Source organism: Nelumbo lutea, chromosome 4 (assembly GCF_056320005.1).
Source record: "Nelumbo lutea isolate HS-2025 chromosome 4, American lotus-T2T, whole genome shotgun sequence".
Classification (NCBI taxonomy): domain Eukaryota; kingdom Viridiplantae; phylum Streptophyta; class Magnoliopsida; order Proteales; family Nelumbonaceae; genus Nelumbo; species Nelumbo lutea.
Window position 1 is genome coordinate 2,713,446 of NC_142687.1, and position 25,282 is coordinate 2,738,727.

General features: G+C 40.2%; 1 protein-coding gene and 1 long non-coding RNA gene across 13 annotated transcripts in view; one reads left to right on the forward strand and one right to left on the reverse strand.

Moving 5' to 3' along the window:
• Positions 1-22,309, forward strand: part of LOC148853375 (immunoglobulin) — a 40,693-nt gene extending 18,384 nt beyond the window's left edge. For 2 of the 12 annotated variants that reach the window (XM_088984782.1, XM_088984783.1), the window contains exons 12-14: positions 2,284-2,441; positions 9,467-9,613; positions 21,824-22,305. In XM_088984782.1, coding sequence (XP_088840908.1) covers positions 2,284-2,441; positions 9,467-9,611 — 303 coding nt within the window. In that variant the 3' untranslated portion in view covers positions 9,612-9,613; positions 21,824-22,305. Of the gene's footprint in view, positions 1-2,277; positions 2,455-9,466; positions 9,614-21,169; positions 21,219-21,823 lie in introns of those variants that run through there. The other 10 variants (XM_088984784.1, XM_088984785.1, XM_088984787.1 and 7 more) reach the window with 8 other exon arrangements.
• Positions 22,310-23,008: 699 nt separating this feature from the next.
• LOC148853376 (uncharacterized) lies at positions 23,009-23,980 on the reverse strand. Its single transcript, XR_016112962.1, has 3 exons — positions 23,705-23,980; positions 23,245-23,625; positions 23,009-23,174 (listed from the first exon to the last, which is right to left on the reverse strand). It is a non-coding gene; the product is annotated as an uncharacterized LOC148853376 (long non-coding RNA).
• Between the last annotated feature and the right edge of the window lie 1,302 nt (positions 23,981-25,282).

Below are 25,282 nucleotides of genomic sequence, written 5' to 3' on the forward strand. Positions count from 1 at the left end.
TCTTGGGTCTTTTTGTAACAAAAGTTTGTCTTTTGGGGGTTTGTTTGAAGTTTTTTTGTTCTTAAGGAGTTGTTTGTGAAGGGGAACATTTTAGGGGCTTATTTGTAAATATTTTAATTGGCTTGTCCAACAAGCCATTGAGTCTTATAAAAGACAAGGAAGTTGTTTCTGTACTGGTCTTTTTGGTTATTTTTTTCTTGTTTTAGCTATAGCTCAGCCCCAACTAGGGTTTTCAAGTATTGGGAGCTTGGGTTTTGAGGAGTCAACCCATTTTGGCACCTTCCAATCCCTCTATCATTGCATGTCCCGCGAGTGGCCAGCTTGATGCCATTGTTATTGTAGCGAAACTATTCCAGAAGAAGTCCTAAGTCTAAAATCTCTAAAAATTCAACTTGTTTTGTTGTTTTCAGCTTGATATTTTATTCTTATTGCTGTACACTTCAAGTGCTGCATATATCTTGTTCTTCTGTCCACATCACCTTGTAGTAGGGATGGAAACACTGGGATGTTAACTTAAAGAGAACTCCATATAAAGCAATTTTCCTCTTTTTGGAACTCCTCCCTAGTCCTTTTCAGGCCTTTAGTTAAATTCTACCTAAATCCTTGGCACTTTCTATTTCCTACTTCTCTAGATTTTTCGTTAATAACAGTGACATTGTGTTATTTTGCTTAAACTGTTCTAGATGCCCTTACCAGGGAAAAAAAAGAAACATAAAAGAAAGAAAGAAAGAACTTACAGTATTTTGCTCATCAGCTTCTAGCTGTGTATCATGGGTCTTCCTTTTACCCATCTTAGGCAAAGCAGCAGCCTACCTTTCTTTCTTGATTCTTTAGTAAAATCCTTTTGATTGTTGTTGATGTTCATAAAAAAGAAAAAATACAGTGACTCAGATCCACAATTCCAACCGTAACTTTTCTGAATATAGGGCTGTTGAGGTCTGATTTAGATTGGATATACCTGAGGAAGAATCATTTATGAAAACTTCCCAGAATAAAACTTGATCTGATTAATACAGATTCAAATTAAGCCCAATTCATTGGGTTTGGATCAGACTAATTGGATCTGGATATCATGTCTCATTATAAAAGCACTAAAAAAATGCTCCTTGTGACTCTATTATATATCCTTGAGAAAATAAACTGAAATTGTCTTCCATTCAACTGAAACTGTCACAAGACTTGAAGCCCGCAACCTTTCAGTTAAGTACATGAAAACCAAACTAATGTTATTTACAAATTTATGTTAGTTTATATGCTCATGCCTTTTTTTATCAGTATATGCATATATTTATATACATAAATAACTTTGGTGTATCAGATCATAGTTGGATCACATTGGGGTGAATCTAGATTTCATCCAATTTAAGCAGATCTACTATTTGAAATCCATTTCTTGCTTAACCAAATTGTATGTGCATAATGATCTGACTTGTTGAAATCCATGTTAATATCCATCCCAACTTTCCTATGCATGCCATAGTAAATTGAACACCAGTTCAAAAAATTAAAAAAAAAGGAAGAAGAAAAGAAAAGAAAAGAAAAAAAAAAAAGAACCCCAATTTAAGACAAACTTCCTTGTTTTTTCTTACTTATTTGGATCAGTCATGCATACTTAAGTTTAGAGGCAAGCATTCAGCCTTCTAAGGTTAGAGGCTTGAGGTATTTTCCTTGAGCCTTTCCTTGATGTGAACCTCAAGGTGTCAGTATCACATGCTTTTTGTCAAGACCCCAGGATAATATCTTATACTCATTTTTCCTATACTCTTTTGTTCCGATGTCAGAAGTATTTTTAAGATGATTGTGTCTATATAGTATTCTTGCTTTATCAATGTATAAAAATTGTACTAATGTTATATAGTCTTCCAAACCTATAAAGGTCACTCTGGATCTGCTACCCACTAATTGTTTCCACATACCTACCCACAGAGTACCACCACCGTGCATTGGGAACATCTCCCCACGAATGACAATGGAGATGTTCCCAATGTGCACCTGTAATGTCTCGGGGGTATAGATGTGGGAACAGCTTGCGGGTAGCAGATCTGAGCCCTATAAAGGTATGTTAAGTTTGATGGGCTTTCAGAGGGCACTGCAACACATTTTATCTGCTTTGAAATCAGTACGAGTGTCCATGCCAAAATGTGTATTTCTGTTAATTTATTTTGTGTTTTATTGCTTTTGTTCACCTTCAGTTTTGCCATACTCCTTTATGGTTTGTTCCTCAGTGTTGGCATCAATTTCAGCTAATTTTTCTAACCAATTTGTCTTTTCTTTTAGGTTCAGAGTGATTACCATGAAGTTGTTGCAGATTTGGTGCAGACAAGCTTTCTTTTTTCTATTCCCATGGATGGACCCATGTCATTTTCCACACCCCGTGTTTCTGTGCAATGGGCTCTCCGATTTGAATTCTTTACTACTCCGAAGAATGTAGACTGGACTAGGTACAACTGAAATGTATGATACTGTCATTGTTTATGTTACCATTTTCACCTTTGGTGTATATATATATATATATATATATATATATATATATATACAGATGTCAACTTGGAAAAATTAGAGAGAAAAGAGGAAGAAAAGAAGAAAACAGCAGTACAAGAGAAATAAGATGGAGAAAAGAGGAGGAAGAAGAAGAGTTCGAATTATCTCTTCTCTCCCTTCTCTAATCCTTTTACTAAACTTCAGTCTTAACATAAATTACAAGTATACCCTTAAGTGGGCGGTCAGCTAGGCAGTAACATAAAGAGAACTAGAAAAAAAACAACAGGCCCATTAGCAACAAATAAATAAAAAACAAACTACAAGAATAGATACTAGGGCCCATTCGGCCCAGTCTCTTTACACTTCCCCTCAAGTTGGTCATAGATGTCAATCATGCCCAACTTGCTTATATAGTGTGCCGGTTTCCCTTTTGGAACTCCCTTGTTCAAAATATCAGCCAACTGTTCTTCAAAGGTGATGAATGGCAAACAAATTTCTCCTGAGGAAACTCTTTCCCATATAAAATGTCTATCAACCTCAATGTGCGTAGTTCTATCATGTTGGACAGGATTATGTGCAATATTGATAGCTGCTTGGTTGTCATAGTAGAGCATCATTGACTTCTCATAGTCAACCCTCAATTCTTCTAAAAGGGATCGTAGCCACAGTAATTCTAACACACCATGTGCCATTGCCATGTATTCTGCTTCAGTCGAGGATCTGGCAACTACAGAATGTTTCTTACTCCATGAAACAATGTTCCCTGCCACCAAAGCACAATAACCCAAGGTGGATCTCCTATCATCAATACATCCTGCCCAATCAGCATCAGTGAATGCTTCTAGCTTCATGTGTCCATGTTTGGCAAATAGAATACCTTTCCCTGGGGTACCTTTTGAGTAACACAAAACTCTTTCTGCAACAGCTAAATGATTATCTCTAGGAGAATGCATAAATTGACTAATAACACTCATTGCATAGGAAATGTCCGTCCGAGTCATGCAAAGATATAACAGCTTCCCAAGCAGTCTCTGAAACACTCCCCTATCAGATAAAAGTTCACCATCTGTAGCAGAAAGTTTATGATTGGGATCAATAGGAGTGGAGGCTGGTTTGGCACCAAGTTTACCAGTCTCAGCAAGGAGGTCAAGAACATATTTTCCCTGAGAAATGAAGATACCATCCTTAGATCTAGCAACTTCAATGCCCAAAAAGTATCGAAGATCTCCTAAATCCTTGATCTCAAATTTAGAGTTAAGAAATCTTTTGAGTTTACTGACCTCTTAGGTGTCATTACCCGTGACCACAATATCATCAACATAAACTATCAAAAAGGTCACCAGAGAGCCACTTCTTTTCAAGAACAGGGTATGATCATATTGAGTTTGTGTGTAACCAAAGGAGACAAGAGCAGCTCTGAACCTTTCAAACCAAGCCTGAGGAGAATGTTTGAGACCATAAATGAATTTCTGCAGTTTACACACCTTCCCCTGCATTTACTTTCCATACATCACCCCCAGAGGCAAAGACATATAGACCTCTTCATGTAGATCTCCATTCAAGAAGGCATTTTTAACATCAAACTGATGGAGAGGCCAATCAAAAGTAGCAGCTAGAGATAACAAGACCCGAACTGAGGTCATCTTAGCCATAGGAGCAAATGTCTCAAAATGGTCAATACCATACATCTGAGTGTAGCCTTTAGCAACCAGCCTGGCCTTAAACCTCTCAATAGAGCCATAAGAGTGATATTTAATGGCAAATACCCATTTACAACCCACTGGTTCCTTCCCTTCAGGCAAGTCAACAATATCCCATCCGGTTCAGCCATCATAGCACCCTCCGTTCAGTTTTAGATAAGGCTTTTGGTACAGACTTGGGCATCACATGGGAAGAAACAGAAGCAAGAAAAGAGTAATAGGTAGGACATAGAAGGCTATAAGACAGGTGTTTGGAGATACAATGGGTTATACACTTTTGCTTGCCCTTGCGGAGAGCAATAGGAAGATCAAGGTCTGGGAAAGAAGTAGATGGGTCAAAGGAAGGCTGACCTGTTACCTCAGTAATGATGGGAGGAGCAAGAGGCTCTTATGTAGGAGTGGAAACAACTTGCCCATGTTTGAATCTATGCCTTTGGTACCACCTTTGGAGAATAGGATGAAGTGGAGAAGGAACAGGAATATTGGAGGTAGGTCCAATGGGAGAAGTGGACACCTCATGAGATGACTCAAAAGGAACGGGAAGAGTCTATTGACAAAGTCATGTTATGTCACTTTCAGTTTGGTCATTTGTCTTTTCCTACTTTGAGTCATTTATTTCCAGATATGTTTAAGGGAGTGTCTTTATCAAGTCTTCATCGTGAGCCGTGTGAATTGGCAAAGCATTGTAGACAATCTTATTCAGTAAGCAATAAAAGATCTATTTCTCCTTTTCATATTGTTCACTCTGATGTGTGGAGGCCATATCATTTGCCTTCTATGGGGAGTTACAGGTACTTTATCATTTTTATTGATGATTACTTTCGTTACACTTAGATTTATCTCATAAAATCTAGGGATGAAGTACCGGCTATTGTGCAAAAATTTCATGAACTCATTCTCACCCAGTTTAACACCCGGATCAAAATATTCCGTTTTGATAATGCTAAGGAGTATTTTGAGAAAATCCTTTCAGCCTATCTTGAAACTTTTGGGGTTATTCATCAAAGTTCTTGTTCCTACACTCCACAACAGAATGGAGTGGCGGAAAGGAAGAACCGACATGTGGTTGAAGTTGCCAGATCCCTCATTTTTGCATCCCATGTTCCTATAAAATTTTGGGGAGATGCTGTCCTTACTGCTACATTTTTTATTAACCGTATGCCTTCTCAGGTTCTTAACTTCAAAGCCCCCTTTAGCCTTCTCTTTCCGGATGATGATCTCTTCTCTCTTCCTTTCCATGTTTTTGGGTGCACTTGCTATGTGCATGTTCACAGCCATCAAAGACACAAATTTGAACCTAAGGCTTGTAAATGTGTTTTTCTGGGATGTGCCTCCACACAGAAGGGATATTGATGTTTTGATTCGGTTAGTGGCACCCGCTTTGTATCTAGGGATGTAACATTTGTTGAGTCGACTCCTTTCTTTAGTATTCCTTCTGAGGGGGAGAAATCTGAGGAACTCTTTGCTATGTCTCCAGCAGTTCCTCAAAGTGAACAATATGAAAAGGAGAAATAGATCTTTTATTGCTTACTGAATAAGATTGTCTATAATGCTTTGCAGTTCACACGACTCACAATGAAGACTTGATGAAGACACTCCCTTAAACATATCTGGAAATAAATGACTCAAAGTAGGAAAAGACAAATGACCAAACCGAAAGTGACATAACATGACTTTGTCAACAGACTGACAAGACCGACTCCAAGGCAACTCCATGAGGTGGACCAAGAGCTCTATCAGGTGTGTCCAGCAAGTATATTCTATTCGCCTCATGGCCACCCCCAATCATCCTCTAAGACTATAGGTCCTAAAAAATACAATGAGTGGGAAAGAAGGTATGTTACAGTTCATGGATTTAGTTAAGCTACTAACAGATAAATGATTTGTATTAAGTTTAGGGACATGAAGGACATATGATAAATAAAGGGTGTCAGAGGTCTTTATGTCCCCTTTTCCAGAAATGACAGCAAGATGACCCATCAGCAAGGGATATTTTTTCTTTACCAGAGAGAAGATGGTATGAACAGAAAATGTTAGACAAGGTAGTCATATTTGTCTGATGCACCAGAATCACTGATCCAAGGGATTTTATGATTACTTGAAACTGAAGCATGGTTTGTAGAAGCATGAATACTTGAGTGAGCAAAAGCTGATGATGATGATGTGTTGCCTGAAGAGTGAGATGTAGAAATAGTAGCCTCCAAGTGATTTAATAGCCTTCCATACTTTTCTAATTCTACCTTCATTGCTGCCAATTGTTCAATGGTGGACATCTCTTCACTCTCCTTACTTCCTCCTTCAGGTACTGTGGCAACATTAGCTGTCTTAGGCTTTCCTGTCTGACTGCCCTTCTTAAAATTGTTGTTATTCTTAAACTGGTCAGGTAGAAGATCAGGATGAAGTTTCCAGCAAGTGTCCTTCGTATGCCTCGGTTTCTTGCAATTTTCACATACCTGCTCCTTCTTAGTTGGACCCTTCGGCTTTATTCCAGCATGTGAAAAGTGTTTCGTAGGTGGACTCTGTAATTGAACCTGCCACCTACTCTCCTCACTGCTCACCATAGCATATGCTTGGGCAAGAGTAATCTCATCTTTGGCCAGAATATTCTGCCTAATAATGTCAAACTCAGGGTTGGGTCTAGTAAGAAATTCAAAAACCTTGTCTCTTTCCACCAACTTCCTAAACAATTCTTCATCATTCTTACTCTCCCATACAACTGTCTCCATAACATCGATTTCCTGCCATAAGGATTTCAGTATAGAGTAGTAGATTGCTACACTCTTATCCCCCCTGTCTTAGGTTTTTCACATCACTTTTCAGCTTGTAGACTCTAGCCACATTCAACTTCTGTGAATAAGTTTCAGTAACACTGTCCCAAATCTCCTTGGTTGAGGACATCCAAAGATAGTGCTGACTTATATGAGGCTGCATAGAGTTGACCAACCATCCTATGACAGTATAGTTCTCTTGCATCCATTTCTCAAGTTCAGGGTCTGTCTCTTCAGGTTTCACATTAATGCCTGTGAGGTACTCTAATTTTCCTCTACTACAGACATAAATTCTTATAGATTGTTTCCAAGCAAGATAATTTGTCCCATCTAGCTTAATTGTGGTCACACCAGTCAAAACGGAATCTACCGAGCCAAGCCCGAAAGCCAGAACTTGCTTGAACTCACTTCCATATTGCTTCATTAATCAAACGAAAATCAAAAACCAAAAATTTGGTCTTTATAAACTTGAAGTCAAACCAGTACCCAAATGCTTGAAAACTAGGGTTTTACTGCATTCGGTTGTTGGGGAGAAAGAGAGAAGATACAGCCGCTCCTACCAAAGCTTCCCAATCTCTTCCAAACCTGAACCGCCCTCTTTTAGAAGTCAAAAGACACCTCCCAAGCACAGAGCGCCACACCCAAAGCTTCTCTTTTACCTGTAACTTCGAAAATCTCTAGTCGGCTAGGGTTTTGGGTAGAAACAGTACAACACCACTTCTTGGCAACATCCGGCCAGATTTAAACTCTCCAAACCCTCTACCAACTAGGCAAAAGATCCTCTGAACTATAGAGAAGCTGTCTCTCCATACACTCTCTTAATCAAAGGGTGTATGGGAAAAGAGAAAGAAGAAAAGAAGGAAGAAAGAAACCTACTCTGATACCAAGATGTAAATCAGTCCTCTAAAACAGATGTAAACTTGGAAAAATTAGAGAGAAAAGAGGAAGAAAAGAAGAGAACAGCAGTACAAGAGAAAGAAGATGGAGAAAAGAGGAGGAGGAAGAAGAAGAGTTCGAATATCTCTTCCCTCCCTTCTCTAATCCTCTTACTAAACTTCAGTCTTAACATAATTACAAGTATATGCTTAAGTGGTTGGCAAGCTAGGCAGTAACATAAAGAGAACTAGAAAAAGAAATAACAGGCCCATTAAGATAGGCCCATTAGCAACAAATAAATAAAAAACAAACTACAATAATAGATACTAGGGCCCATTCAGCCCAGTCTCTTTATATATATATACTGTGTGTAGGGCCTGTTGGCAAATGGGCTACACAACATTGGATAGTCCTTTCAATATTTTTAATTTGTTTGCCACTGTGATGGTGTCACATACACCATATTAATGTCATTGTTTATTATTGGTAATAACTGTTAAAAACTTTATTAATTCTGTGAACAAATGATATACAAAGGAACATGTGCCTACTGCCTAGCACCCCATAAGAAATATTGATGTAATTGAATTATGATCTTTTATTTGTATTTTGGGATTTTCTAATATGGGATTAACTGATGCTTTTGTATGTCATATCGTATTCGTATCACTGTATTTAGTATCACTATAGCATGTTAGTGGTTGGAATATCCCTTTTGGGTGCATTTGGGTTATTGAACCTTAGAGCAACAAGAATATAGCTGAACAAAGTTGCTGTTAAGGGAATTGAGCATCAAACACACATGAAATTCTGCTCTGGGAAATTGAGTGACAAAAATATACACAAAGGTACCTGCTTGTTTTTGGAATTTTTCCTCAAATGAAAGAAAAAGACAAAATTCTTGAACAAATTTCCCGTTTTTTTATTGATTTTACAATTTCCTATTTGAGATAAACACCAAACATTATCATTCTACTTGTGGACCCTCTTGTACCTATAAAAAAAAGTTGGTTCTTATGCTTGATTCATAGTTCAGTTTTGTTGAAAATTCCAGTTGGAAGTAATAATCACCTGCTACCTTTCTTTTTCAATATTGTCTACTGTGCTTTTTTTAATGTGAATTTCTAATATACAGTGGCACTGTTGGTGCGTTCCCAATTCTTTAGTAAAGGAGAATATAATGTGAGTACTCCGAGATGGAACTTTGGTACCACCGAATGGGCACAACCTAGATGCCCACTGAAATCAGTTAACTTATTTAAAAAAAATAATATATGTAATAAAAAATTAAAACATGTTAAGGTTAGAGATAAGCAAATATGATTGATTTTCTGCACTCTAAATCTCTTCTATAGGACACATTTAAATATGTAGACTTTTCTGCATGCCTTCCATGTTTTCACATATTTGTTCTTGAATAGTCTGATATAACTGCTTTAATTTCATCTGGGTGTTGTTGTTCCATAATTCACAGGGTCAACATCATAAGATTATTTTCTGCACATACATTTTTTTCCAGCTGCAAATAAATAAGAAAAGAGCAGCAATAGGGAAAGGGAAGAGAAATGGCTATCTATAGTGGGCACTTGTAAATCATCTCTTTCAAGCAATCTCTGTTTCTGATCCTTTCTTGTATCTCAGATATGAACATCCCCTTCTTATAGAGGGGAGAGATAAAGGGGAGTGGGTTCTTCCAATAACTGTCCATGCACCTCCAATGCGTACTCAGGCTGCTCATGCAAGAAATGACCAGTCGTCTCTAGGGCCTTTGTGGACTCGTGGTTGAAGGTTAGTTCTTCCGCATTCTTCTCAATCTTCTCAAGATAACTAGTGTTTGATGTGTGCAATATAATTTCTGTGTGAGTCGTTGAATTATGTGAAAATGGATGGTTCTAGTCTCAGATGCATATTCTAGTATCTACACAGTTTTTTTGCTCTTGTACTTGGGATCACCTAAAAGTATTTCAAGACAGGTCTTGGTTTTAGTTTTGTCATAATGAATAGTTTTTGTAACTTTTGTGTTACTATTACTATTACTATTACTATTATTATTATTATTACTATTGTTTTTGTGTGTGTTTTTTAGTCTATGTTTCAATTAAAGGACCCATTGATGTCACAAGTAGACCTGTAACCTGTTCATGGGCCGGTCTTGGGCTTGACTTTTGCCAAAATTTGAATGGGCCTGGCATGAAGCCCAAGCCTGAAATAACACAAAGGTGCCTTTCTGATTATAATTCTTTTTTTTTTTTTTTTTGGTCTCTTCAGATAATCGCAATTTGAAGAAACTTAGGAGTAGCTCCAATGGGTGATAAAATGATAGAAACTAGACTAAGATGGTTTGACCACATGCATAGAACACAACTATAGAATCCGTAAGAAGAAATGATATGTGACAAATTGAAGGAGCTAGAAGGGCTTGGGGCAGACCAAAACGGACATGGGTCGAAGTAGATTGCAAAACAGGATTCATGTAGCCAACTCCATATAGTTTAGATAAGGCTTAGATGATGATGATGATGATGAGATGATCAAAATTTGAATTCAGTGTTTTAAAAGGCATGGGAGGCATATAGTTAGAGGTGCCCTAAAACGACCTGAGGTGTATTTCAGAGGCACTGGTGCCTCTAAAGCCTATGCTTCAGATCCATGAGATGCACACCTCATACACCTTTTGCATGAGGTGTGCTAGAGGCATACGCCTCATGCATGACTCGTATGAAAAAGGAAGAAAGATGAACTAGGTCTCATTCGCCTCATCCTCCTTCCTCTTCTTCCTCTTCATCCCCTTCTTATGGAGGCTTACACCTCTTATGTTCTAAACTAGGCCTCACGCCTCTAGGTAGTGAAATGCCTGGCGTCACCTGGCGTTACACCACCACATTTTAAAACATTGTTTGATATATTTGCCATCACTCTTTGTTATGTGAGAACCAGTATAAAACAAAGCATTATTGCTCCAAAAGAAAACAGTACAAAACAGCTTATATGGTTGAAACCTTTTTTGCATATTACACTTGTTACAAATTGAACCCTGGGCCTGGAGCTCTCCAAGCCAAATCAGATCGTGTGATTCCTCTTGCCAAAGAATCGGCCAGGCTATTGGATGACCTCATGATCCAGTTGAAGGAGCAATTCATATTTGAAGCCAAAGCCTTAGCCTCTCTTATCATATGTCTAAGAGACCAAGAACCATAGGTTGCGGGAATGCACCGGGAAATTACCACTTGACTATAACATTTAAAAATCAATTTGTTTCTATTGGAAGAGTAACTAGTTTTAAACCTTGTCATAGGTCAAGTATCGATACTCTCAAAAGAGTTTCCTTCTTTCACTGGGTTTGACTACCCGAGTAAATAATGCAAAGCCAATTTCACTTCTAAGTACTCTAATTCCTATTAATATACCATAGCAACACCCATCAAAATTCAGTTTAATATATCTTTCTTCAGAGACTGTTCAACGATGAAGGATTTGTTGGCTTGTTTGAGTATAACCAACCACCATGGACCATCCTCTCATAATTGAGCATATAGGATGTCCCTTGCTTTTGTCCCTGTGCAAAATCCATTGAGCCACTTTGATCTTTAGGAGATCCATTTTGCCATCAACTTTATATTGGGATTTCAGATGTATCGAGTATAACGTACTAATGAAGTGAAAGCTCTATAAAAACTACATATTAGTCCATTTAGAGAAACATTTAACTTTCTTGTTCTTTCTTTATTACTAACTGTGATGTTATGGGGCTTTTAGAAATCCATAGAATACAAGGTTGTAAACATGGTATAGGCTGTCAAAAGAAAGAGGCGGACAGAGAAATAAATAAAAAAGGTGGAAGGATAGTGATGTCGTCAAAAAGTGCATAAGTCCCTAGAGCAGCTTGGGTGTGTCCTGTAAGAGGGAAAACGAGGTCAGAGGGCCTGGAGTGATATCCCAGGCTTGTAACTCCGATGGTCAAATCAGTTATGTCGAGTTATCTAGAGGGCGGTTGGATATTCAATGAGTCATAAAGTATGGATTCAATGCTAACCTGCCCCTTATATAGGATTCGGGATGCCTGTCAGAGTATATACGTGTCGGACAGATGTAGGACACTTGTCGTAGCTTAAGACACCTGGAGCTTGCTTTACCTTGGTGGAGCTGGGTAGGACACTCGGGGCTCTGTCAAGACTCCTGTTACTCGAGATTGGCCACATAGTGCTTGGCTCGGACATTTGTGGCTAGATTCAGGCAATCTGGTATCCGGTTGAGGCACCTAGAACTCGACCCGAGAGCCTGGAGCCTAATCAGGGCTACCTGTTAAGTCACCTATTGCATGTATCAGCCACCTGGTGCTTAGCTGTGACATGTTATGGCGATCTGTCCTCCACGTTTCCAATGTATGAAGTTGGCCCAAGACCAGCTACCTTGCGTGTTGACAGTCTTGCTGCATGTACCGCCAGGTGGTCACTTGAAGGACAAGTATTGGAATGTGGAGCTCTCCTGGAAGGGAAGCTCATCTCGCTAATAAGGGAGGAGCTCTCCTGGAGGGGAGCTCGTCTCAATAGGGAGGCCTCCTCACCGAGGTCGGAATTGCTTGTACATACAAGTTGAGTTAAGAAGCTCAAGGTGGTTTTACATGTTGCCGTGGTGACTCTTATCCTCTGAGATGATGGAAGGATGGTGAGTTTCAATCTGAAAGCAAAGGCTACAAGTCCACCAAAGCGTGCCACATGTCTGATAGTTCGGAGGCCGGATTTACGCTCATCACTTGCCCCCCATTTCCGAAGCTGAGGTGACTAAGCTCGGGTGAAGGAAGTACCTAACTATGTCACATGTTTGGGTGTTAACTCTTTTTTGACCCCTGCCTTCTTGTTTGGTGACATGTTTAGGGGAGCTCCGTGAAATGTTCCAGCTGGCATGCATGGACTTGAAATAGTGCTAGTTAACTATTTTCGAACTTCAAAAGTACGCTAAATTGATTTGGGACGTCAAGAAGCCCAACGATCACAAATTTGGGCCATTAAGCCCGTTTGATCGCAGCCATTCGACGTCCACCCCTTTCGGCTATAAATAGAGGCCCTAAAGGAGGACCATTAGCACATTCATCCTTGGAGTGGTCCCATTGAGGTCAAAGAGCTCGCCCTTTGAAGCTTGGTTTGCTTCCCGTTCCAGTTCGCTTGTCTTCGTTTCCAGCTTGCCTCGGTGTCCTTGGCTTAGGCCTACTCGTAGGAGAGCATCCTCGGTCAAGTAGTCATCTATCTTGAACGGTGAAGCTCAAAATGACCTTTGAAGAAAGTGGTGTTGGGTTTCCCTCTTGCTGAGCCTACACCTCGGCCGTAGAGCCTGGAGGAACTTCATCCTCCAAAGCGATGACCTCCGCCAAGCTAGGGGCAGGTCGAACAGCGATAGCTTGGAACGACTCACCCTCTGTGGTCTTCCTCTTCTTTGACCTTTGCCTCTTCAAAGTGGTCAGTCTGCCAACAAGTCGGTCCATACTGTACCTGGATCTAACTACCTCGGCGTCCTTGGCTCAGGCCTGCTCGTAGGAGAGCGTCCTCGATCAAGTAGTCATCTATCTTCAACCCAAGAAGTGTGAGCTCCCATAATCGTTTCTTTGCCTCCGAGGACAAGAACTGGCCCTCAGGGTTGGTGATTGCTGCGCCTTGCCGGTTAATCAATTGCCAAGGGCCATTATGGACAACAAAGAAGTACTTCGACTTCCAGTCTGAGACCTTGTTGGGAAGACCTTCAAGGAACTTCTTATCGGATCTGAAGGCGAAGTAGAAAAACTTCTCATCCTTAGGAGTGTGCTTGAAGGCAATAAAAGCTCGGATGTCGATGGGGATGCCATGGGCGTGACAAGATGAGACGATGCCGACTATTATCCTAATTGCATTTGGGGTGAGTTGCCCCAAAGTGATGAAGAAAATGTGCAAGGAGTCGGTGACAATATGAGGTAAGGGGAACCTTAACCCTGTAACGAAGTGTTGCTCAAACACATAGACCTCATTGTCACTGTGGTGCCAAGGGGCCTCATGGGGAGTGGGGAGTCTAAATTGGAACTCATTGGGGACCCCATAAAGAAGTCGGATCCTTTGTAGGTCGGCCAAAGTGGACTAGGGAGGAATGAAAGGTTCGGTAGGACTAACAACAAGCAAATTCGGGATAGAAACGTGCTCGTTGGGAATCAAGGCGAGCTGCCCTGAATCCCTGTGAGCTTGAGAGGCCGATTCCCACAACCTCCCTGTATGCTTGTTCAGCTCTCTCCATCTCGGCAAAGTCCTATGCCATGGAACTATTAAACGAATGGAAAAAGAACTTAGGAAGAAGAGACTCACCCGGGACAAGCTAGAAACAAAGACAAGCGAACTAGAACGGGAAGCAAACCAAGCTTCAGAGGGCGAGCTCTTTGACCTCAATGGGACCACTCCAAGGATGAATGTGCAAATGGTCCCCCCCCCCCCCTTGGGGCCTCTATTTATAGTTGAAAGGGGTGGATGTCAAACGGCTGCGATCGAAAGGGCTCAACGGCCCAGATTTGTGACCGTTGGGCTTCTCGAGTTCCCAAATCAATTTAGCGTGTTTTTGAAGTCCGGAAATATTTAACTAGCACTATTTCAAGTCCATGCATGCCAACTGGAATGCTTCACATAGCTCCCCTAAACATGTCACAAAACAAGAAGGCATGGGTCAAAATAGAGTTTGTTGGAATGTTTACTTTATGTTTGTATTCTTCTGAGTTAGGGTCCGTTTGGTCTAGTTAAAGTAGTTTTTTTTATCTTTGTTTATGTATTCTAACTTAAGTATGGGCATGATGGTCTTTTCCCTTTTAATTATGGTTGCCCTATATATAATAATATGAGCTGGCGCCTCCAGCAAGTTTTAGCTGGTTCCAAAACATTCTCTTCTCTTCTCCCTTCTCTCCTCTCTTTCTTTTCTCTTCTTCCTTATTTCTCCTCTATTCTGCTGTTAATATGGTATCAAAGCGGTTCTGCTAGGTTTAAGAGCAGATCAAACAAGTTTTCTCTTCCTCATCTTGCTATCTTCTTCGACTGTGATCAAAAGGGCTGACCTACTACTGGTACAAACTTATTTTATTACCTTCTTTCTTTTCTCTTGGTCATGTATCAAGAAAAAACAAATGGATCCAGACTGCTGAATGCCATCAGAGAAGTTGTGAGGTTCTAACCAAAATACAAGATCTGTAGGTCGTGGATGGCCTGATTTTAACCCTTGTGGTGTGACAATACTGTTTTATGACACCTGCTGATAACTGATGTGTTTGGATGGTTTGGAAGTTGGTGGAGTGTGACTGTTAGGGCAGTACAACACTGAGATCAACCTAAAATCTTGCTCTTTTTGGACAATCAAAGCTGGTCTATATTCAGATTGTGTCCAGATTGTAGTGTGTGCATGTGGGCTTCATCCTTGGTGTGTTTCTAGGACTGTTTTTGGTGATAGGAGGGATCATAAGGTGTGTGTAGGATCTGAAAAGTGTTTGAATCATGTCCTCTGAGAATTCTGCAACTTTTGGAATTTCAAGAGGTCAAAATGGAACGAGTGGGGGATGAATATGAATTTCCCCATGGCTGTAATTCCCTTTGATGGGCTGAACTATCTTGAATGATCTAGGGGAACTAAACTTTACATTACTGCTGGAGGAAAAATAGGGTATATTAATGGTAAAGTGAATGAACCAAATAATGGTAGTGCTGAACATGACAGGTGGGACTAAGAAAATAGTATGGTGATGTCATGGCTCTTGGTTTCCATGCTGCCACAAGTAAGGAAGACTTTTATGTGGGCTGAAACAACTTGTGAAATATGGGAACAAGCCAAATCTACATACTCAGAACCAAGGCATTATGCAAACAAGCCAAATCTACATACTCAAAGCAGATGCATTATGCAAAGATATATCAATTACAAGTTGAATCCTCCACTTGCAAGCAGGGGGAGAGGAGTCTCTCGGTGTACTACTCGGATTTGACATCAATTTGGAAGGAATTGGATCATTACCAAAATGTAAATTGGAAGTGTGGTGAAGATGCAAAGGCCTACAAGTCACTTGTTTCCCAACAATGGGTATTTGCTTTTCTTTTAGGGCTGAATCCTATATATGAATCCATGAGGGTACAAATCTTAGGAAGTAAGAACTTACCTTCAGTTCAAGAAGTTTATGCCTTAGTTCAGTTTGAAGAGAGTAGAAGAAGTGTGATGAATTGTACAGAGGGGGAACCGGTTGCACTAGCTATTTGAGGTGGTACAAGTTTAAATGTTGGAGGTTCTTTTAAAAAGGGTGATTCACAGAAGAGAGTGGATGACAAAGACAAGATTTGGTGCACTCACTGTCAGAAGTCTAGGCACACTAGAGACACATTTTGGGATCTTCATGGCTAGTCTAAATGGGTTCAGGAATTGAGTAAGAAATCTGATCCGAGTAAGAAGCCAACCTAGTAGAGTTAGAAGAAATATAACTCAACAAATGTGGCATTTCAAGAGACTAGTCCCATAGTACCCTACGAGCGACACTCTGGTTTTGACTCCAAGGAAGAGACCATCAACTCCTTTCCTGATCACTTGGAATTATATGGTAGGACACTTCGCCAGACGGATTCTGGTCCTACTCCTACCTCCTTTGCATCTACATCAGGTAACACCGCCACTTCTTTCTATTTGTCATCTCATACATTTTATTCCCCTTGGATAATTGACTCTGGAGCCTCAGACCACATGATTGGTAAGTCAAATTTATTTCAGGCATATAACCTCCTCTCTGGGGGAGATAAGGTGAGACTAGTTGATGGGTCTTTTTCCACCATAGCCGGTTAAGGAACCATCTCCCTTCCTCTTGGTCTTTCCCTCTCTAATGTGTTGCATGTTCCTAATTTACCTATCAATTTACTTTCTATTAGCAGCATTACTCACTCATTGAATTGTTTAGTGACCTTTCCTTCTTCGTGTGTGTTTCGAGATTTGACCTCGAGGAAGACGATTGGTAGAGGAAGCATGGTGTATGGTCTCTACGTGTTGGAGAATAAAATCGATCTTGTGGCTACAAAGTCCTTAAGTTCATCTAGCGAGAGTCATGCCTATTTGTGGTATAATCGTCTTAGTCACCTTTTGTTTGAGTCTTTAAAACTTATGTTTCCTGAGTTATTTAAGTTTCTGCCAGTTAGTGAGTTGCAGCGTCAGACATGTCAATTGAGTAAACATTGTAGAAATTATTTTCCTTTAAGAAATAAAAGATCTGAATTTCCTTTTGATATTGTCTATTCTGATGTTTGGAGCCCTGTTACTCTACCTACCGAGACTGGATATAAGTATTTCATTACTTTGATTGATGACTACTCTAGATATATTTGGGTTTATCTTATGCGATTTAGAGATGAAGTGTCAAAGATTGTGCATATTTTCTACTTGGATAATGCAAAAGAGTACTTCCATAGTGATCTCATGGAGTTCTTTGCTTCGTCTGGATCCCTTCATCGAAGCTCTTGTGGTTGGACACCCCAACAAAATGGTGTTGCTGAAAGAAAAAATCATCATCTTCTCGAAGTAGCTCGTGGTTTATTACTCCATATGAATGTTCTGAAACGCTTTTGGATGGGTGTTGTTATGTGTGTTGCATATATTATCAACCATATGCCATATCGGTTACTAGAGTACAAGGCCCCACATCAACTTTTGTTTCCGTTGTCCATTCCAATGTGTCTTTGGGTGTCGGTGCTTCGTTCATGACTTGCCCCCTACTTGCGGTAAACTCGATCCTTGTGCCATTCCTTGTGTTTTTCTTGGTTACCCTTTATCTCAAAAGGGTTACCATTGCTATGACCCTGCTTCACGCAAGTACTATGTCTCCATGGATGAATCATTCTTTGAAAGTCAACATTTTTTCTTGGTTTCTCTTCAGGGGGAGAGTATGGTTGAGGAGAAACAAACTCAGGTTCAATTACCTCCTCTTCCTGATCCTCCTCCATTTTGTATGTTTCTTCGCCGTCATAAGAGCCAGTAGAGTTCAAGAGCCATGGAACCTGAAACTATTGCAACCAACATCATTGGATTCTCTTCAGAGGTAGATCCTCCTCATCAGCCAGGTACACTTGTGCCCATTGATATGTTTGAACCTCTTAATATTGATCCCCCTGTTATTAATGATCTTGATGTTCCTATTGCTAAGAGAAAGGGTGTTAGATATTGTACTACTAATCATCATATCTCTCACTTTGTGTCCTATGATCATATTTCACCTTCATATCGTGCATTCATTTCCTCTATTGGTAGTGTCTCTGTTCCTAAGAATGTGACAAAAGCTTTATCCAAACATGAATGAATAGATGCAATAAAGGAAGAAATTAATGCCTTACACAAAATTGACACCTGGGAGTTGGTGGCGGATCTTCCTGAAGAGAAGGAATAAGTGGGATGCAAGTGGGTATTTACAGTAAAGCATAGGGTTGATGGTTTGGTGGAAATAACAAAGCTAGATTGGTGGCCAAAGGGTTTACACAAGTGTATGTAGTAGACTATGCAGAGACCTTTGCTCTAGTAGCCAAGATGAATTTGATCAGAATCCTTCTTTCACTGGTAACTAATCTTAACTGGGAATTTCACCAGTTGGATATTAAAAATGCATTCTTGAATGGTGGTGACCTAGATGAGGAGGTTTACATGACTCAACCTCCAAATTTCTGTGCCAAAGGTAGTGAGAAGGTGTACAGGTTAAAAAAAATCATTATATGGGTTGAAACAATCACCTCGGGCCTGGTTTAGTAAGTTTCATTAGTTTTACAACAGATGGGGTTCAAATAATGCCAGTCAGATCATACTCTATTTGTGAGGAAGGGTGAAGGGAAAATTGTAGCTTTAATTGTGTATGTTGATGACATAGTAGTCATAGGAGATTGTAAGATTGAAATGCAGAAGCTGAAGAAATTCCTAGCCACTCAATTTGAGGTGAAAGATCTAGCCCCTTAAATTACTTCTTGGGGATCGAAGTTGCCCGCTCCCAAAAGGGCATCTTTATTTCCCAAAGGAAATATATACTAGATCTATTGGAGGATACATGCAAGTTAGGAGTGAAACCAATTGATTCACCCATTGAACCCAACCATCAGCTAGGAGACAGTCAAAGGGAGTTTTTGAAATATGTGAAGAAGTTCCAAAGACTTGTAGGGAGACTCTTATATTTGTCTATAACTAGACCTGATATTGCCCATGCAGTGGGTGTCCTTAGTCAGTTCATGCATAACTCTAAGACAACTCACTTTGAAGCTGCAGAAAGGATCCTTAGATAACTCAAGAAGTTCCTAGGAGTTGGTTTGCTATTCCAGAAACATGGGCATTTGAAGGTGGAGGTGTATACAAATGCTGATTGGGTAGGAGCAGTCGATGACAAAAAATCTACCAGTGGGTATTGTATCTTTGTGGGGGGAAACTTGGTAACATGGAGAAGTAAGAAGCAAAGTGTAGTGGCTAGATCCAGTGCTGAAGCAGAATATAGAGTTGTGTCTCATGGAGTTGCTGAAATCATGTGGATAAAAAACTTGTTAGGAGAGCTGGGTTTTGCAGTTAACAAATCTATATCACTCTACTGTGACAACAAAGTTGCTATCAATATTGTTGCTAACCCAGTCCTCCATGATAGAATAAAACATATTGAAGTGGACACGCATTTTATTAGAGAAAAACTTGTGAGCAGAGAAGTGTGCACTCCATATGTCAATTCAAAAGAACAACTTGCAGACATCTTCCCCAAGGGCCTTCATCATGTGCGGCATAATAATTTGTGTGACAAGTTAGGCATGATTGACATCCATGTCCCAACTTGAGGGGGAGTGTTGGAATGTTTACTTATGTTTGTATTCTGTTGAGTTAGGGTCTGTTTAGTCTAGGTAAAGTAGTTTATTATCTTTGTTTATGTGCTCTGACTTAAGTAGGGGCATAAAGGTCTTTTCTCTTTTAATTATGGTCGCCCTATATATAATAATATAAGCTAGCGCCACCAGCAAGTTTTAGTTGACTCCAAAACATTCTCTTCTCTTCTCCCTTCTCTCCTCTCTTTCTCTTCTCTTCTTCTTCTTCTTCTTCTTCTTCTTCTTCTTCTTCTTTATTTCTCCTCTATTCTGTTGTTAATAGAGTTAACACCCAAATAGGTGACGTAGTCAGGTACTTCCTTCACCCGAGCTTAGTCACCTCAGCTTCAGAAGTGGGGGGTGGGGTGGGGGGGGGGCAAGTGATGAGAGTAAATTCGACCTCCGAACTATCGAACATGTAGCACGTTTAAGCGGACTTGCAGCCTTGCCTTCAACTCGAAACTCACCATCTTGCCGTCATCTTAGAGGATAAGAGTCACATCGGTGACATGTAAAACCACCTTGGGCTTCTTAACTCAACTCGTATGTACAAGCAATTCCAATCTCCGCGAGGAGGCCTCCCTGTCAAGATGAGCTCCTCCCTTATTAGCGAGATGAGCTTCCCTTCCAGGGGAGCTCCACATTCCAGCACACTTGTCCATCAGACGACCACCTGGCGGTACATGTAACAAGACCGTTGACACATAAGGTAGCATGCCAAGTAGCGAGATGAGCTTCCCTTCCAGGGGAGCTCCACATTCCAACACTTGTCCATCAGACGACCACCTGGCGGTACATGTAACAAGACCGTTGACACGTAAGGTAGCATGCCAAGTAGCCTGTCTTGGGTCGACTTCATACATTGGGAACGTGGAGGACAGATCGCCATAATGTGTCATAACTAAGCACCAGGTGGCCGATACATGCAACAGGTGGCTTAATTGGTAGCCCTAATTAGGCTCCAAGTGCCCAGGTCGGGTTCCAGGTGTCTCGACTGGATACCAAATGGCCTGAATCGGGCCACAGATGTTCGAGCCGAGCACTATGTGGCCGAGCTTGGGTAACAGGTGTCTTGACAAAGCCTCAGGTGTCCTACCCGAGCTCCACCAAGGCAAAGCAAGCTCTAGATGTCTTAAGTTACGACAAGTGTCCTACATCTGTTCGACGCGTATATACTCTAACAGGCATCTTGAATCCTATATAAGGGGTAAGTTAGCATTCAATTCATACGTATGACTCACTAAATATCCAACCACCCTTTGGATAACTCGGCATAACTGACTTGATCGTCGGAGTTACAAGCCTAGGATATCACCCTGTGCCCTCTGACCTCGTTTTCCCTCTTACAGGACATGCCCGAGCTTCTCCAGGGACTTAGGCGCCTTTTTGACAGCATCAATTGGCCATCATTTGGCGTCGTCTATGTGAACTAGTGACAAAAAGCCATATCCTCAGGCAATTTTTCTCTACCGGCATGTCTCTGACCTCGTTTTCCCTCTTACAGGACACGCTCGAGCTGCTCCAGGGACTTACGCGCTTTTTGACGGCATCAGGTAGTATTGCCTTGTTGGGATTGAAAATGCATGGAGAGTTACGAAAGGGAGTGGAAGTGTGGAACTCTAGCTTTTGCATATAGATAATAGATTTGATGTTTGAGAGTAAGCAATATAGTGCTAGGCATTCCTGAAAATATGATGTAGTAGAATGCCAAGGAGACAACATAGATGTTTGACACAATTGCACACTGTAGGTCTTAGAAGAGGATAAATCTATGCTGCGTAGATGAGAATCAAGTGACCATTATGTACTAGTAATTCTTCATTTTTACTAGTTTATGTACTTTCTTGTATTAGTGTCTTTTACTCCCCCTAATTTAGGTGGCATCACATCCTTTCTCTTGCAAGGAATCACTAATATTGGGAAAATGAAAGTGTTGTTGCGTGGCCAATCAGTGGCAAAAAGATTTTCCACCCCATCATGGACTGAATACAGATCCTAGCTACTATTTTGTTTTACTGGATTGCCATGCTGATATTAATCAACTACTTGATTCAGTGAAACACTTGGGTGAAAAGTTGGTTTGATAAGAATAAGTCAACCATTAGATTAGTTCACTGATTTAACTCTTTAGGATGGTTGACAATTTCTAGCTGTGCAGGGATATGTGGATCGACAGCAGTCATTTCGAACAGGTGCATTGGATCTTTGTCCCTAGATCGAACAATACTTGCCCTTATTTTCTTGCTAATGAACAATGTAGAATGGTCAATGGTTTTTCTTCCCAAATGTTCATCAGTTGGTCTGTAATAGTTGGGCTATGCATCAAAACTCAAGCGGGAGTATCACCTTTCTTTTATGAAATGATTTTGTAGTTACCCAAAAAAAGAAGATAATTTCTATAGGGGCAACCTCGATAAGCAAAAGCACCTATCGTTGTACACTTGACTTACGCATAAGGATGTCTCAGAATTGTAGGCAGTGGTTGGAGTGGTTTTCCTTTTAACATAGCTCTGAAGCTCAACTTTCGTATAATATTCAGATCATTTCTGTAAGAACTTGCCAATTCGGATTAATGTGTATTAAGTGTTAACTATCACAATTTGAAAATAATGAAAACCCATTCGCCGTTGGTCATCATTCTCAAGAATGGATCCCACATGTTACTTCAGCAATAGGTAAAGCACAAAAGACCAAAAAATAAAAATTGTAGGTCATGCTGAAGTGGCAAATTGTTTTCAAAATTTTGAAGCTTCTACCTTCCAAAAGCTGAGGATCCATTTGGTTTGTAGTTGGAATCGGAATCAGAATGGTCCAATCCCATAGTTTGTTTGGTTCAGACAGGAATGGGAATGAAAATAAGAATCAGCAGGAATGAGACTTCATTTATAAGAGAGGGGTAGGAAATGACCATTCCATCAAATAGGGAAATGCCATTTCAGCAGGAATTAGAATAGGATTCTAATTCTGCCCAACCAAACAGTTGGAACGGAATAGCCCATTTTTATTCCAACTCCAGATCCTTATTCTTGCAAACCAAATGGGGCATGAGTTTAGATCTGATGACCACAACACCTTGCTGGTCACATTCACAAGGCCACATATGACGAACATCGGCAAAATAAAACACAAGAAAATCACGATGTGTGGCTGTATGGATTTGGCCAGCAATGTGTTGTGAATTGTGATCAGCAGATCTGGACTCAAAATCTGTCAATAGAAATTTTCTAAAATTTGAAATCAAAGACCACAACGGTAAACGCATTCTACTTTGTGGTAGAAATTTGTTACGACTATAATGGAAAAAGCACCCTTTAATCTGTACAAGAGGAGGGTGTTTGGTATCGTGGTATTTTTAAGTCACATATTTGAATTTAAACCATGATTTGTAAGAATTTCCATTATTCATACTCTTCTTTCTTAAGAAAATGAAAGAGTCCAAATGACCAGCGTGAGGGGTGGTGTTCTCAGTTCGCCACCGTAACCACCACCGTGGGCCATGCTTGACGCTCCTGATCAAGAGAGAGAAAATGAATCTTGCAGCAACGCTAGAAGTTACATTGCCCATTAAAACAGACCTACCTCAAAACAACAGGCAGAAAACAGCAACAACTACTCCATTAACGATTTGAATGTCTCAAACTCTCTCTTCCTCCGTTTCTGTCTCTGTGTTTCCCTTGTTCTTCTTTCAGAGGCGAAGGCGCGATAACATTCCTGCAATTTAAACCTTCTCTTTTGTCTTCTTCCCTGGCGGCCCTTTAAATGCAATCCTCCCCAACATCCCCCCCTCGAAGTAATCAAGTTCTGCTCTCTTTCTCTCTCTCTCTCTGAACCAAAGGCATCTCCCTCGGAGGTTTCTCTCTCTCTCTGTACAGTACCATAGAAAGCAGAAAGAAGATGGAGCCAGGTCCACCGGTAATAGCCAAGAAAAAGTGGAACATCGTACGGATAGTGTTCTTTATGCTGAGAAAAGGCATCTCGAAGCGGAAGTTAATAATGGATCTTACTTATCAAAAAACAAAAGTTAATGATGGATCTTCACCTGATGATGAAACGTGGCAAACTTGCTGGGAAGACTCTGGGCAACCTGATGTTCCACCACTACTCCAATCTCCGTTGCCGCTCCAACGACGTACAGCTTTCGTTCGTCGCTCCCCGTGAGTACGAATTCAGCTGCAGCAATAGCTCTGCCTACCCCTTTCACTTCCCCGTCCACGTCAACAAGCGCAAGGACCACCACCATTTCTATTATTCTCACCACCACCATCGTGATCGGGACGAGATAGATGCCGTTAATGCGGTGCAGAAGGTGTTTGAGATGTTGAACTATGACGCTGTTAGCGTGGAGGCGTCGCCGTTGGTAAACCTGCCGGGGTTCGGGAAGAGCCCCATGGTACAGGCGAGGATGACAGCCACGTCGACGAGGCAATTGAGGAATTTATTGAGAGGTTTTATAAGGATCCAAGGCAGCAAAAGAGGATGGCTGCTCTCGAGGCAAGATAACATGATATGTGGTCGTCCCTGGGTTAAGATACCGGTGTCAGTTGTCGGCCGGACTCCGGCTTTGAATGTAAGACAGACCTACTACCGGCAATAAATTGGAACGAGTGCTTGACCGAAAGGTTGTGAATGTTGGAAAGGATGGGCTGGTGGACATGGCTGAGGGAACGGGCTTAGCAACTCCTGTGATCATCTATTAATATTAACATAAGGTTGATAAGGAAAATTATAACAGTGTGTTAACGCAAAATATTAAATCATGGCAAAATGAAAATTCGGATAATAGATTATGGCATTATAAAGTTTGGATACTAAATTGGCAATCGGCTACCTGTAGGGAATTTTTACAGAATTGAATTAGAATATATTTATTTCAAAAAGCAGTAATATTTTGAAACCAACAAAATATTATTTTTTATAACAAAAAAACAAAATTTTTAATATAAAAATTATGTGATTTATGAAACACGGTGTTGAATAATCAAATGAAAACATGTTTTTAAAACTAGATTCGAGAACATATTTTTTGCTTCAGTTTTGAAAATAGAAAATATATATGCAAATGAGTATATATTTTGTGTTTTTGTTTTAAGAAACAATCTATTTTCAAATAAGATGATTTTGATTTGTTTTTGAAATCTACAACAAAAAAGTATTGTGATAATAAATTTGCCCCTTTTATAATAATAAGTTTCATCTTCAAATAATATTGAAATGTTTATGCAATAAAAATTTTATGTTCACTTAACAGAAAAACAAATGCTGAATTTCATTGGTTGGAGCTGGGATCCCTACCAACGAAACATGTTCCAACACCCTTTCAACATAATCCGACATTGCATATTTCACCATATCAGAATGGGATCCATTACAAAATGGAGACTTTTCATGTATCAGATGTGCGGTGTATTTGAGGAATCATAAAAACCTTTCGTCGTAACAAATATGTCTTTTGAGAAACTCAATAAAAGCCTTACTTCCGTCATTGATTTAGATAGAAAATATTTATATTTACGAAATTACCCTGAAGCATCATTTAAAGATTTCATAAAATACCATATTTACCAAACATCTCATTCACATTTACTATTCTTTTTTGTTAGAGCAAAAGAACGTAAAC